This window comes from Centroberyx affinis, unplaced genomic scaffold, assembly GCF_046629955.1.
Source record: "Centroberyx affinis isolate AG114_WGS23_722 - 3 ecotype Tasmania unplaced genomic scaffold, CSIRO-AGI_Caff_v1 ptg004649l_1, whole genome shotgun sequence".
In the NCBI taxonomy this organism is placed as follows: Eukaryota; Metazoa; Chordata; class Actinopteri; order Beryciformes; family Berycidae; genus Centroberyx; species Centroberyx affinis.
In genome coordinates, this window is record NW_027282248.1 from 167,039 (window position 1) to 182,485 (window position 15,447).

The 15,447-nt window shown below is 43.0% G+C and overlaps 2 protein-coding genes and 1 non-coding gene across 3 annotated transcripts; all 3 read right to left on the bottom strand.

Moving 5' to 3' along the window:
• Positions 1 to 193: 193 nt before the first annotated feature.
• Positions 194 to 5,092, bottom strand: LOC139665660 (heterogeneous nuclear ribonucleoprotein U-like protein 2). Its single transcript, XM_071544751.1, has 11 exons — positions 4,349 to 5,092; positions 4,067 to 4,143; positions 3,627 to 3,881; positions 3,292 to 3,404; positions 2,899 to 3,165; positions 2,058 to 2,180; positions 1,763 to 1,864; positions 1,220 to 1,388; positions 759 to 983; positions 598 to 650; positions 194 to 477 (listed from the first exon to the last, which is right to left on the bottom strand). Exons 1-11 carry the CDS (start codon positions 5,080 to 5,082, stop codon positions 418 to 420), a joined length of 2,178 nt encoding a protein of 725 aa, XP_071400852.1. The 5' UTR covers positions 5,083 to 5,092; the 3' UTR covers positions 194 to 417.
• A 767-nt stretch (positions 5,093 to 5,859) lies between these two features.
• On the bottom strand, positions 5,860 to 10,249 carry LOC139665664 (transmembrane protein 179). The gene is made up of 4 exons (XM_071544754.1): positions 9,792 to 10,249; positions 8,916 to 9,053; positions 8,357 to 8,435; positions 5,860 to 7,600 (listed from the first exon to the last, which is right to left on the bottom strand). The coding sequence occupies exons 1-4, from the start codon at positions 10,112 to 10,114 to the stop codon at positions 7,406 to 7,408; spliced, it is 735 nt and encodes a 244-aa protein (XP_071400855.1). The 5' UTR covers positions 10,115 to 10,249; the 3' UTR covers positions 5,860 to 7,405.
• Positions 10,250 to 15,310: 5,061 nt separating this feature from the next.
• trnaa-agc (transfer RNA alanine (anticodon AGC)) lies at positions 15,311 to 15,383 on the bottom strand. The gene has a single exon. It is a non-coding gene; the product is annotated as a tRNA-Ala (tRNA).
• Positions 15,384 to 15,447: the final 64 nt, after the last annotated feature.

The window sequence follows — 15,447 nt, forward strand, 5'->3', positions numbered from 1 at the left end:
TGAATAAAAATCCTAAAAAGTGACTTTTTTTGTTAAGTCATTTATTATTATTAAATTATTAAGTACAGCAACACTGATTAAAATTGATTGGTCAAAGCAGGGAGTGCATATAATAACCACCTTAACAAGTTGGTGCAATACTATCTACACCAAGATTTGTAGTTAAACACACACTCCATGTAGTTCCCTTTTTTTTTTTTTTTTTTTAGATTTATTTTAGGCAGAGAGGAGAGGACATGCAGCAAATGACCACGGGCTGGATTCGAACCCGGGTCGCTGCGGCCGGGTTAGACTAGTTCTCTGTTGAATGTCATTTGCTGATTTAGCCAACTCTCTTTTGTTTGTACAAAACAATGACCTCAATGGAGTTGATGCCCATGTAAACCTAGACAGTTTGTGTTTCATCTCCATGTTAGTTCACCAGTAACCCTCATAACCGCTGTAGTAGTATCCCTGGTCTTGATAAGGCAAGTTCCACTGAAATGTAAAGAATGAGACAAAAGGAGGATGAGATTATGTTCATTATAAATCAGTTTAAATAGAAATCAAGGCATATGAACTTGAACTTAAGTATATTCACAGCTATACTGCACTCACATATCTTGGCTGCTGGCTCCATGACTGCAGGTTGAGCCTCGTTTCATTCCACCCTACAAAAACAGTCATGAAAGTCACCTCAAATAAGGTCTTAACAAGCAAACGGGTTCATTGAAGTGCTCAGACCGCCCAAATACTGTGTATCCATTTCTCCTACTCACCATTTTTCCCACTCCACTGATTCCTATACGAGGAGGGAGGGCCGTATGGGAGGGGTCTGTTCTTATGAAGACGGGGTTTCTTCTCTGGTTTGGGGACGGGGGGCAGAAGTCTGCGCGCCTCCGCTCTGTAGTCCTGCAGGAGCGCCTGTGCCTGTTCCTGAGGCAGCTCCACATACTGCAACTCCTCCAACAGCTCACTCTGCTCCTCTGGAAGACTGCAGCTCACTGGGGAAAGAAGGGAAATCAAGCCAAGTTATGGAGGCATCATAGAAACAAAAATGAAGTCTATGAGGATTATAGCAATGCAGCATGGAATAGAATAGTGTGCAAAAGGAAAGGAGCATTTGAAAAAGGAATAGGAACTCCCACAGTCCCCACAGCACCTTTACCCCACAAAAGGCTGGAGTGCAGCAGCAGCTTATCAGATGGTGTCATTTCTATAATATCTGTATGAGTCAGACCTTGGAGTTTGAGCAGGGCGGTGTCTGGGATCTGCTCCCCGTCCCATGTCTGGTGCTGGGCCAGTCGTCTCTTCCACTCCTCTGCTGAGGGGAAGACCACCACCGCCCGCCGCCTGAAGCCCCTGAACAGCTGCAGCTTGTGACGGCGGGCAGAGAAGAGAACGTTGGACTGGAAACAGACGGACGGGAAGAGAGAAGACCATAAGAGAACTGGGGAGGCACCATGAAAACTGATGGGATTTAATGAGTTGAAACAAAGGACTCTTATTGTCTTATTGTTTTCTGTACTTTGTGACTGTGAAGAAAATGGTTATGGTAATAACATATAGTTATGCTTCTTGTCATCATCATTATTAGCTAACCACTAACACCAGCTCTGTTTATTGTGTCATGGTTTTAACGTGGGAGTAAGTACAAGAGAGGGAAACAAGCCTAAAACAAGGTAGACATGGACAAGACACAGCTATACAAGGCTCTAAAACAACTAAACTATCAAGCAGGATGACAAAAAAAAAGTAGACTAGAAAAATAGTGAAGGGTCACCTGGTCAAGGATGTAGTTGCCTGGAGTATGAGCAGCTATCTTGATCAGTTCAGTCAGACACTGACAGGCCTGCTGCAGCCTGCTCTCCCTCTGACCACCGCTCTATACACACACACACACACACACACACACACACACACACACACACACACACACACACACACACACACACACACACAGGTTAATACACATTTGGCTCAAAAAACACCATTGGTCAGAAATGTAACAAGCGTCGTCCAGGCATCTTCAAAAGTGAGTATGTAGTGTTGATGAACAGACTGGAGGTTTGACTGACCATCATGCAGGTGAGCAGCTCCTCGGTGCCCAGGAGCTTGAAGCGTTTCTCTGGCTGCTGCTCCATGAAAGACCTGGCCCAGTGGCTCTTCCCAGAACCAGGGAGACCCACCATCATCACCACCTATAGAGAGACAGAGAGGGGAGGGGGTATGGAAAGAAAAAAGAATAGGTCACTGGTGATGCTTCCATCTAATTAGCAGGCTAATTTTAAGCAAATCTTTGAAAGGTCACAAATAAACATGTTAGGTGTGTTTTTATCAATGGGCTTGAAGCAAATAAATAGGCTTTCTGCACATAAAAATAGACCAAAAACCACATTAACAAGAAAAAAAAATGGAGGGAGGCTTTCAAGAATTGATTAGTAGTGGGCAAGTTTTTGTTGTTCTTTTGTGTCAGCTGATGTCGGCCATTTTTCCTCCTGTCCCGAGACAAAAAAAATGCATTTGGCAATATTCAAATATACTGCTGGAAAGACATTTTACAATCAGTTTGGCTGCAACATTTAAGAATTTCCAAAGCAGATATTAAATTGTTGTGCAATGAGAACGAACCATTTGTCTGACGGATCATGGCAAGCATACATCTTAATTTTTTCCACAAATTTGTTTCCATCACTATCCATCACAATTTCTTTATCAACAAAAAACAGGAAAGCATAAAAACATCCTTGTGATACTGAGGAAATTCAACCAAAATGTGCCGTTTCCATTTAGCCTTTCCAATTCGATACGTCACACTTCACATAAAAATACTTGGATAAAAACCCAGCCACTGTCACAATTTGGATCGTACACTCTTCCCCCAGCAAGGCCGCCCCATAACTCCTCTCTCTCTCTCACCTCACACTGTGTTCTGGATGTTGGGGCCAGCGCGGCGCGGAGCCTGTCCCTGGCAGGCAGGGCCGCCAGCGGGCTGAACCCTGGAGGGCTGGGGTACCAGGGCGGGGCCGCGGGGTCAAGGAGGAATCTGATGGAGCAGCTCTTACAGAGAGCGTGAGGGAAGAGAGCGCGACCCTGCAGCACCGAGGCACCCAGGGAAAACGCCACACCCACGAAAAGACCGTTCTTATGGAAGGACAGCTCAGCAGCACCGTCTGTGGAGAAAGACTGTGGGTGTGCACGCATAAACATCACACACACACACACACACACATGCACAGTCAACGTTAAAGCCCCAAAGAATATAAAGAGAGGAAGAGATGGAGAGAAAAGAAGCAGACAGGTGTCACTCACAGCGTAACAGCCAATGATATCGCCCTCTGAGAAGGGTTCTCCAAACTCCTCCTCCTTTCCACCTGACACTTTTTTGCTGCGTCCATCATAAGCATAAGAGAAGTCGTCTTCACCTGGGACAGGACAGATGGAGAGCCGGAGGGAGGAAACAAGCAAGTGAGAAATTAAGAAAGAAATAGAAGAAATGAGAGGAAGACAGAGAGAAAGTGTGATTGAATGTGGGTGCAGAAAACGGGGGGGAAACAAGAATCTTCATGGAAAGTGAATGCGAATGTGTTCCAAAACCCTCCAAACCCTGAAACTAACGTGAAATAATCCTGGTTCCTAATCCTCACCCAGCAGCAGAGAGCCGTTAGCCGCTGACCAGCCCACTCTCAGGCCGTAGGGCTCCAGGCCTCGACCCCCTTCCTGCTGTTCCTCCAGCTCCGCAGCCAGCAGCTTCCTCTCCAGCCTCACTTCGAAGCCCACCCTGCCCCGCAGCACCCCGTGGGTGAGCCTGCAGCCCGACCACAGCAGGGGGGACCGGGCCCAGAAGCGCGGCTGGCCGCAGGCGCCGTCAGCACCCACCTCAAAGTGGAGGTCAGAGCCATCTGTGGAAACAAGGACACAGGGATTCAAAACGTCTGTGCTGATCCTGTCCACTGCTTTTATTTTGTTGTAAGACACTGCATCCATTGGGACAATTCTCAACTGAACACAGATTAAAGCTGCAACAATGGATGAGGCATGTTTGGTATCACATCTTCATCAAGTTAGTTTTTTTCTATAGACTTACATGGATCTAGTCGGACTTTGTCTTCATCCTCCTCCTCTACCCCCACTTTATCTGGCAGAGGCTGTGGTGATTTGGCCCTGGGTAGAGAGAGAGAGAGAGAGAGAGAGAGAGAGAGAGAGAGAGAGAGAGAGAAAGAGAAAGATCAAACTTTGAAAAGCCCCTAAGTTACTTACTGATCTATGAGGTTTGCTGCACTGAAGCCCAGGCTTTTAATGGCTCCATCTCCTTAGTGGGTGCCACTATATCTAGACAGATGATCGCTGCCTGTCACACATGCAGTACCTTTTATAGCGGATCTCCTCTTTGAACTCGTAGAAAGCCCTGCCTCTGATCCTCTCCTCCAGTGAAACAAGTCTCCTGTCCTCTCCTGCCTCTTCTTCCTCCTCTTGCTGCCTTCCCAGCTCTCCGCCCTCGGCTTGGGACTTCGGGTCGTGCCCTGAACCCCTCCGTTTGGATCCAGGTTTGGAAACAGGGGCTTGTGTAACTTTAGTGTTATGATGCTGGGTGTTTTCTTGGACTGGGAGCTCCTGGACGGTCTGTTCAACTGTCGGTTGCCTTTCTCTGCGTGTCTCCAGCGAGCCTTTATTTACTGTCTGACACTTTGCGATAACTTCAGAGTCTAGCAGCGGTGTTGACACATCAGTATCCGCGTCTGTCTGAGTGGCAGTGTCCGTGTACTTTCTGGTAGAGCCGGGTTTGCAGGGTGATGTGGACGGGGCGGCGGCAGCGGGAAGGAGGTCACCGTCTGCCGGGGAGAGAGACGAGGCGGCGGCGTCCACCTCCATCGGTGTCGGTGGGCTGTCATTTGGTGTCTTTACCTCCTCTCCGTCGTCAGAAACAGAAACAGTGTCGCCGTCCTGGGAAGCTTGACTTGTCTGTATTTGCAGTCCTGCCTCAACAGCGGACCACAGTCTCCCGACCAGCTCAGCCTTCAGCCCCTTGGTGTCCAGCCCAAGTTCCTCCAGTCTGGCCCGCAGCTCAGGCACTTTGAACTTTTTGATTTGCGTCAGCTTCATTTTTGCCTTGTGAGTTGTATTCCGTCGTTTTTTGGCTTCTACATGTAAGCGCCTCAATAAAAACAAAGGTTTGTGCAAATGTTAACTATGGGAAAAGCAGCGAGGGACTTGGACCAAAACACTAACAAAAATTCAATATGGTGCCCTGGATTGTGATTGGTCCGCTGTTCTGCCTTCAGTTCTTTTTCTTCTGCTGAAGTTTTCGGCAGATTGGACACTTGCAGGAGTCTTACTGCCACCCAGCGGTCAAACATGTTACTTCAACTTTAACGTATAGTTGTTCAATTCAAATGTTGATGTTTCACAGTTCAACCCACCATAAGGCCCACAATACTGTGGTGAAGACTGATATTGACTTGCTGGATGCATGATCCCAGCTTAATCACAGGAATTTGTTTTTGTTATCTGTCCCTAAGCTCAATTAGTGAATTAGGCATGTATATTGTTGTATTGTTCATCTGAAACTTTTATGTCTGTGCCAGACAAAGAAGTTGAAAAAAAAAATGGATCCTTAGTCTGGCTCTACCTGGCTAAGTAAATGGTAAATAAATAGAAAATGTAGAGTGTAGAAAATGTACAAAAACAGTTTATGCTCCCTAAAACCTGATCGGTCTATCAGCATAGTCGAATGAAATTCCCAACTTCGAACAGCAGAACTAATTCACAATCAATACCTATGTAAATGAATGTACCCACAAATGTAGGTCTATTTCTCACACTTTTTTTAGTATGTGGTAGTTAGGACACTCAAAAAGACAATATTCTTTCATGATAGGAAGGTTTTTATTGGACAAACAGACAAAATGCAAAAACAGGAATATAAATGAGCACAAAACAGGCATAAGTGGTAAAAAAGCAACAGTCAGTTATAATACAAAAAATATTCCATAAATTACATTTCAATTCAATGATAATACTGTCTCATCTCTCTTTACTTCTGATTCTTTTGCTCCGCCATCTGTGTATCATTACAACTGCTTGGGTCAAAGGTTAAGAACTACTTTTTGGCTCAACAAAGTTAGGATTGCTCCCCTTATATTCCCCCTCTGTTGACCCTTTTTGGCTCAGCGCAAATCTTTCTCAATAGGAAAACTATCCTCGATCACTCAAAGCTTAGTTCTAATTATCCACACTACATGGGATAAATCCTATACAGACTGTACACTGCTAATTTCTAAGTCGATTTGTCTGCTTCATGGGATGCCTTGAGAGCAGTTGCGTCAACACACACGGCTTCATTCTGAAAATCTTCACAAGAAGAGAGGAGACAGCGATTTCCGTTACACAACAGAACATTGAAGCCATGCTCACACAGTGAGCCTGTTTCAGCTACATAGTGGCTCAGTCACACTCTTACCACATGCGTCGCAATGAAAGCGCCTCAGTGCTACATCTGAATGTTAGGCTCAGAACAGTAAACAAAAGTGTTTTCTCCCAGACGACAGGCTTCCAGTATACAAACGTGCAAAATGTCAGAATCCAGCAGAACAATTTACAACCATGCATATGAAATTGATTCAACACTGACTATAGGAAAATCACCATGTGTACAGCAACCTAAGGCCACTGGCAGCATGTGGTGTCGTCAATGATGTGAATACAATGCACAAGAATCACAAAGTCACTATGAGGGTCAAATGACAAGGATCAGCTTCTGAATAACACCGTGGTCGTTAGATCACTGAATACAATTGTTTCAACTATTCTGTTTTGTGTTTCTTCTGTCTTAAATCCCTTTTGACCTGAAGAAGAATCAGTTTTGGCATCACACTTAGGAGTTGGGTGTTTGGGGAGATGCAGGGCAAACTGGGAAGGCAGTACCATGTGAGTTAGGGCAGGAGGTTTGGCCTGGGTCAGACCTTGTCTTATATGATATTGCAATAATGTTTGAATAATGTTTGAATAATAACATGCCATAATATATTAACTATTATGTCCTGGACCATACTTAGATGTCTATACTCTACAAGCAGTGGTAAGAACAGACATTTCAAACATCAAAAACAACAAAAATCATTTGTTTTGAATGGGGGTTTCAAACAGAGAATTTAGATTGAGTAGTGAAGTATTTCATATTATATCACTGCCTCATCCATTATTACTCCTGGCTCAATTATTCACTAATCCTTTTGATTCCATCAATAAATTGGTTTAGTCTACCTGAAGTGCATATTTGGTAGAGTTTAAACTTGTGGGGCAATTTATGTTCCAGTCAAAATCAATCCATCGCAGATAATTCATTATATCCTTTTTAAAATAGTCGTTGAAACTGGCGCTATTGAAAGTAGCGTGTATGCTGCGGCTCCTCTGACGAGACCTCCGATCAGATTAAGATGGTGGGAGTCGCTGGGGGGTGTGGAGGTGTGGGGGAGCCGTCGGAGGGGGTGTGTCCCAGCAGCAGCTCCTTCTCCCGGGGCAGGCAAGGCCCGCTGATGTGCTGGCTGTGGGAGTGGTAGAGCCGCAAGAAGGACAGGATGGACTGGGCCAGCCACAGAGCCGTCACACACCACAGAGACGCCTGAGGGGAGAGACAGAGTCAGACACACTGTCACACACAAAGACAACCTCTAAATAAACTTAACTGCTGTGTGTGTGTTTCTTAAGCCATCTTGGGGTTTTTTTGTGCAGAATAGAAGAGGAATACATTTAAACATTTTCTCTACATGGGTAGTTTATAGCAAAGAAATTGAGTGCTACTTTACGAGAAGATGTTTTACTACCAAACCTTAGAACATCAGTGAACTCAGCACAGTTAAGTAAAGGATAAAATACATAGAGTCGGTCATTATTGCAAAATAAGCCCTGACAAGGTGGTTCAAGACGCAAAGCAAAGGGCTTATTTTGCAATAATAACTGACTCGCTGTACATTATCCCATTTATTACATGGCTACTTGCCAAAGACATCAATCGTTTGACACAAAATATTGATTTCAAATGATTCTCAAGCTTCTGCCATGAAACTAGTCCTGCAGGACCGTCTGCAGTAACCAAGGTGTAATGTCTTTTTGCCATAAAGAGTCACAAGTTCATTTGATTAGAAATCAACAACATGCTGCAGAGTGATATGATTCAGTGTTATTCAGAAATAACAAACCTCAGAATGCATTCCATTGGTCAATCTGAATTGAGTATTCAACAAGTCATATAAATAAGGGAAAATAACAGCTTCTCCATCGGAGTGCGTTAGAGGCAACATGTGTGTGTGGGTGTGTATTTTTGCATGCATGCTTCTGAGCATGTATGCCTGTGTTTACATACACATATCAGCCCTACCTGTGCCAGAGTGAGCTCTGTGTAGAAGGAGGAGCTGTCCACATCCAGGTAAAGCGGGACAGACTGGGACTCAGCACAGCTAAACACAAACACACATAAAGGGACGAGGTAAGCTACGTGACCAGAGAACACAGACAAGCTAACACTCTTGAAGAATGGTCTGAAACAGCAACAGTCTGGGGTAATCGGTAGCTATTATGGGCAACAGTGTATTCCACCTCTCTGCTGTGCCCTTTTAGAAGAACAATACCAATATTGGATCAGCTGTTCCCTACTGTTTTGGTTCTCAGTGGCTGATAAACAGACAGACAGACAGGTGTTGGCTACAATATGGCTCTCCTCAGGAGATTTGTATCACTCAAAAAGCCAATAATGGAGCTGAGAGTATATAATAACAACGTAATGATGTTAGACTATATTGATCACTGTAAATGGTGCATAGACACCTCTCTGGGACTTAGAGACCTGTCAGTCTGATGAGCATCAAAATATAACAGGGTGGGGTTACAGTACAACCACCACTACATCATGATAGAAGGTTTAGCAGCAGCTGACCTACCTGTATGGACGTGTGTTGTCATCGGTGACGGTGTCACACCAGGAGGCCAGGCCCAGAGACAGGGTGACGCTGGCCCCCCCAGACAGGAAGAGCACACACAGACTCAGCAGCACCGTCAGGAAGGAGGAGAACAGGGTGCTGCAGACACAGGCATCACACATGCATCAGATAAAAGCATCCACCAACTGCCATTTGTTATGTACAGTATGTACGTGCTGTATGTGGCCAGGCAGACAGCTGTAGAGTGCAAACCAATATTATGATCACGGCTCATACTCAGGCTAAGATTATGCTTCAGAAAAGGAGATAATTCCCAGGTTCATGCCTAAACACTGCAGTGCTCAAGATAGATGTGTAGACATTTTAACCACAGCACACAGTTTAAGTAGTGAAAATACATTCCACCTATACTTCAGAAGATGTTCAGAGATGAGTTTCAAAATATAAAAAGTTGGTCAAAAAAGTATTTAGATGACATTCATTCTAAATCTATTTTGAGTGGCTAAAATATATTTTGGACATGCTTGCAGATACAACACAGCATAGGAAAATGTATTTCCAGTGTCCAACATATTTCAAGTTGTCTTTTAGACTACTACTACTGGTACTGCTACTACTATTACTAGTACGATTACCACGACTATTGCTGCTAATACTACCACTACTGCTACTGTTACTGCTACTACTATTATCACTACTGCTGCTACTACTACGTAGTTGCGGGGTTGGACTACTGTAATAATAGCATAGCCTAAGTAGTGGGCTATTTTTTATTATTGCATAATTATATACACTCGTGACATTTTTAACATTACCAATATTATTATCATGATAAATGTGTGTGTATTGCTTGTTGTTGTGTCCAGCAGTGCTTACTCGTCATGCCGCCCATGCAGATAGAACAGACACCTCCAGCCTTGCGCGGCACCGTACAGCACCGTGAATATACCGACGAAAGTGGCGAACTGGCAGGCTGCCGGTGGCCCCCACTGCTGTACGACCAGGTGCGAAACGTCTCCCGGCTGGCCCGTCAGCTCGGTCCGGTTCTCGGTCCTCCAGTAGCCGGTGGAGAAGAGGGCGCAGCGGCCTTTGAAAGCGGAGCCGTTGAGAGCCATCGGGACGACCACCAGTAACCCCGCCAGGACCGACAGGGTGTGGGCGGCGCAGTGGGCCAGCAACAGCCGCCGGTCGAGCTCCATGTCTGAAGTCAAGCAGCAGTGAACACAAAAACTAAACTGTGCATATAAAATTCGTAAGCATTATTTAAGCGCTCCTGTTTATTTCTCACGTAACGGCTCGCAGTGGCGCTGGGTATTTAAAGAAAAGGCGGAGACCGAGTCATGCTCCGCATTCCGAGCGGTTATACAACGCCCAGACTGGGCAGGTCCAGAGAGGAGGAGGGAGCGAGAGGTCTCACTCTGACACAATGTCCGGAACACACAAATTGAGTCTGCCATCGTCTGCTCTCAATGTATTGATGCTACAGGAAAATTAGAATTGATTAAATTTTAAGAATCCCTATTGCAGTTGGGTCATTGCAGCAGCAAATACTAGGATACAAAGAAAAATATATAATATTATTATTATGTATATATATATATATATATATATATATATATATATATATATATATATATATAAAATTAAAGAATATTGTATTGAGAAGCCAATATGACTGAGTATAGGTGTGCAAAATAACAGCAGTAGGACACAGTGAGAAAAATAAAATTCAATACAAATAGGCCTATGTACAAGACGAAAAGTGGGAGATATCTTCTTTTAAAAACCTCTACGTTTTTTTTGTTTTTTTTTAAACAAATAACACAAAATCTGAACTTATTGTTAAAGACTAAATTAAATGACATTTTAATGTGTTTTGCTTCTATAGTCTGATGTATTTCCAGCTGAGGCAGACTGTTGGGGCAGGACATAGATGAAGAGGGACTGTTCAAAAGTGGGCAGGGGTGGACCACAGCAAACATGGAAAGTGGCTCACAAGAGTTGGATGCTTGCCTGAGTTACATTGTAGAGGACCAGGACACCTCCATCACCCCCATCACCTGCATCACCTCAGAGTGCAGGAAGCTGAGGAGGAAGAAAGAGAGGAGGAGGACTTTGTCCCCAATTTCTAGAATCTGCAGACATATTGGAATTTTGATGGAAATATATGAGAAAATTCAAATGTTGATTTTTTCTTTGGCATGTTTAATTAAATAGGACATAGAAAGAAGTGTTAGGCCATGGAAAATTAGCTAACAATGTGAAATAGTTGTTTTCAATTTTATTTTTTAACATCTAGAGTCAACATTATGTTTTGTGAGAGTAGTTTTCGAGTTTGGAGAAAAACAACTTTGTCTCAGGCCTGCTTCAGATCGGCTGCTTTATTCCTGGCTATGCTTATGCAACTTCAGAAGGAGAGCCCATTCGAGATCCCACTTATGCAGACAGAGACTTGGGCCAGTTTTTTTTTTTAAACTTATGAGTATGTCATCTTCCTGAACATTTACGATCTTTGGCACTACAAATCCCCCCCAGCAGTGACGCACATAGGACTGTTTTGAACCAACTGGTCTATTTTTATCAGTTCATGCAGAGAAAGTGGATCCAATCACCCTTTGAATTACTGAATAGATGGATATTTAGCATTATCACTGATGACCTGTGTTCTAAGGGCCTGATCAAACATTAGCTCTGATCAATGAAACTAATCAAGATACATTTCAGGCTTGACAGCACTTGGTGTACAGTGTGGGATAAGGTGGGGTGGGGGCTTTTGCTCTGTTTTAGCCTACCCGAATATTGTCAAGTTCAGTTCAAACTTCCCCTCTCTTCCACCAATATCTGGCAGTGGAAACAGAAACCTTCTCTAAAATTAAAACTATGTTTCAAAAATTCATTTTTTCTCCATAATTTCTTGAGAAATCAGCATCCAGATACAAACATTTTAAACTGATGACTAACTGTGCTAATGACGCAGTCACCTGTCAGTACTTACATTAATAGCTCTATAAATTAATTTGAGGCAACAAAAAAAAGCCCCAATCCAATTATTTAGCTCTCTGTGGTAGGGCACCTTTTCTTTACATATAGATTTTGTAGTTGTAGTTTATAATGATATTTCTTAACTCAACAGTCACTACAGATGAATTTTACAGCAGTTTTTCAAAAATCTCCACCCAGGGGAACAAGCCCTTTTCCAGTAATGGCCCCAGAGAGGGTCCATGGATGCTGCTTGGCAGAGGAATGCAGGGCGGAGCCTGGGTGGGATGAAATTCCTCTGTGAGGGACAGCGACCGTCAGCCCCCCTCCCCCTTCCCCATCCCCATCCCCGCAGTGTGAACATATGAAGCAGGAACAAAAGTCGGTCAGTGGAGCAATGACGCAAATTCCCCCCAACACAGCTCAGATTAAATGAGCAGGGCTATACTGATGCCACAGTACACAGCACTCAGCACCACTTAGGCTGCAGCACAAGTTGTGTTTACATGTTAGTGATTTTAAAATGTCACAAGCTTTGCAGTGGGTTGAGGCTACCACAACCAAGAGAGAAGCTGGAAAATGTAGAATGAGTGAGCTTTATTTAATTTCATTCAAGATGCAATGTGTAAAAATTACAACTATATACATTAACTGGGAACCCAAAGCCTATTTAAGAAATCATATTTGTTTTATGGTGCACTGTGGGCAAAAATTATTGGTAGCCCTGTCTTTGTGAAAAACTAATAGGCCTACTATAACCTGCAAGGATTTATAGAAGGATGTTACACAAATATCAGAGAAAAATTTCAAGAGCCTATAAAGAAATATTATAGTGATACCATAGGAGATAAAGATAGTATGATACTGTCACTATAAACTCACTACTGAGCACCACAGACACACCATACAGGGGGTGGACAAAATAATGAAATACTAGGCTACATGACTTAGAACTTAGAAGTAACTAGATGTAAATAGCCTACATCCCAATTACGAAGGCATCTACATGCTTGATTCATATTAAGTTGAATGTAAATTAGCAATAGGCTATATGTCATTTTAAAAGAGGTATACGTCTGACAATCATATATCAAAACATTAGCCTATTGAACTGTTATGGGAAGCAGATTTGCACTTCCTTCATCCCTCAAAGAACTGGTTTTCCTTCTTGAAGAAAGGTTCACTATCCCACTACACAGTTCAGGACCTATGACAGCATTACAAGGACTGAAGCGGTTCTGAAGGCAAAGGGTGGTCCTGCTCCTACTTGGTATTCATATTGTTAGGTGTTTCCTTTATTTTGTGGACTTATATCGCATTCTGGCTAGGGAGTTGAACAAGCACAGATCCTGTAAAGGGACACTGCGCATGTGTTCAATTCAATTCGATTCAATACAATGTAATGCATTGAAGCATCGCTAGCGTGAGACGGTTATCGGTTAAGTTAGTTAATTCCACTAATGTTAAATACCACAAGGTAATAACAGAGCCTACCTTTAAAGTTTGTAGATCAGCAGAATATGTGGACATTCATAAATTAACGGCAGAGTGACTCAGTGTGTGGGAGTGTGACATTCAGCCTACAGGCAAGAGGCCATCCCAGCCAAAGACGCCCTCTAGAGCAGTGGTTCTCAAACTTTTTCATATCAAGGACCCCTAGTTTAGTCCACATTAGCGCCACGGACCCCCATTTGATGAGATTTTGTCTCTTGGACCCAAATCTGAGAATATTTTTATTATCAGATTTGATTTTGTCCAGAACTATCGAATATCAGTTTGTAGGTAGAGAGATAACAGAGAAAATATCATCAAAACAGACATTCTTCCACATTCTCTAATTGTGTTCACTTCTTGTAAATGAAATATTGCAACAACAATAACAGTAGATCAATTTGCTGGGGACCCCCTGGAACCCCCTCAAGGACCCCTGGTGGTCCCCGGACCCCACACTGAGGACCACTGCTCTAGAGGCCATCTCACACAGCGTCGAGCCTTTAATTAATTAGTTCAGCCCCCTCGAAAAACTTTATTTCATTGGACAGTTTATTTACAGGCATATCGGACAGCCAATAGAGTTCTGTATAATTTATGCTGCAGTTCGCCAATTTCGTTTGAAGAGAGTTGCGTGAAGATGTTCGTAGCTGATAGTATGGGTGTATGGTGTGCGTCCATTTATATAGTAAGAAATGTCTTACCTGTAAGTAGTTCTAGCGTCATTGCTGAGGGTTATTGTGTCTGGGTTGAGGTAAATAGAGGAACGCAGCGTTTCACCTGCAAGTAATTAGTCTGGCTGCTCTCGTGCTAGCTAGCTCCTGCCAACATGGCGGCTGTAGACTGCAATATCATCAAGCTAAATTGTTAAGAATTAGCCTATCACTTGGAGGAAAGTTATGTAGGTGATATGTCGGTAATTGATGAGTAATATGCCCAGTGAACATACTTAAAACAGCCTCAGCAAAATTCCTCCAATATTGATGAATTGACTGATAGGTTACTATCCAAAGGGTATGTTTTATTAGGGGAAATTCAGCTAATTGATACGCTAGTATTTCCATCTGTATTTTGTTCTGTGCTTATTTGCAGTATTAAGAGTAAACTTCAATGGGCCTAATGCCTACCATACATTACAAGACATTTAATCTGACACACTCTCAAATTTAACAACAATTTGTCTCAAGTCAGGAGTTTTTAGTCATAGTGGTGCGCACATTTTCAGATTCTGTTAAGACTGAGAATCATGCAGCATCGCACATTAAGGCCGTTTGAAGGTCACCTGCTGCCACCCTCTGTCCAAAACCTGTAACAGCAAATTAACTTGTTGGTTGATAAATGAATCCCCTGGTTTATACGTATTTTCCCACTCCTGGAAAACCTGGAAAACCTGGAAAAGTCATGGAATTTTATAATTATACTTTCAAGGCCTGGAGAAACGATAAAAGGGAGAGACGTTTTGTAAAAGTTATGACATTTCATTTGTTACGTTAATGATTTTTTTCTTGAATAATGTCAAATGTCGAATAGTTTAGACGACCTGTTGGAGGAAAATATTGTTGGTTGTTGCCTATTAGTTAAAATAATATTATAATCCTTTATTTTAAAGTGAAAAACAAACCAATAACCTACTTAAGGTAGAGTTACTTTTTAATTCAGTTAAAATTTGGTCATGGAAATTTGAAAAGGGGCCATGGAGATATATTTTTTATGGTCTATCTATGAGTATTAGTTTAAGAAGTCCCCTTACTCTGTTACAGGAGTAGGCTACCAGGACATTAATGGTTAGGGTATTTGATACATGAAACACTTGAAGATCAGTGTGTTTTGCCTACATCGTTTCCAGTGTCACGCAGACCCCCTACATGTTCCTTATCAACATTTTGACGCATGCCTTGCTATGAACTGTTTAAGAAAACGGTTTTTGGAGGATGCGGGCATCGATCCCGCTACCTCTCGCATGCTAAGCGAGCGCTCTACCATTTGAGCTAATCCCCCTTCTGAGAGATCTCTTGGGGTACGAGGACATGGAACTTTTGTCAACTGATTCCTACTTCCTGGG

Coding starts and splice junctions, on each gene's coding strand:
- LOC139665660 (XM_071544751.1), bottom strand. CDS start 5,082: ATGAAGCTGACGCAAATCAAAAAGTTCAAAGTGCCTGAGCTGCGGGCC. Junction 1,389..1,762: donor GCAACTACATCCTTGACCAG/GTGACCCTTCAC, acceptor GTCTGTTTCCAG/TCCAACGTTCTCTTCTCTGC. Junction 478..597: donor GGAGCCAGCAGCCAAGATAT/GTGAGTGCAGTA, acceptor TTTACATTTCAG/TGGAACTTGCCTTATCAAGA.
- LOC139665664 (XM_071544754.1), bottom strand. CDS start 10,114: ATGGAGCTCGACCGGCGGCTGTTGCTGGCCCACTGCGCCGCCCACACC. Junction 8,436..8,915: donor GACAACACACGTCCATACAG/GTAGGTCAGCTG, acceptor GTTTGTGTTTAG/CTGTGCTGAGTCCCAGTCTG. Junction 7,601..8,356: donor CAGAGCTCACTCTGGCACAG/GTAGGGCTGATA, acceptor CTCTCCCCTCAG/GCGTCTCTGTGGTGTGTGAC.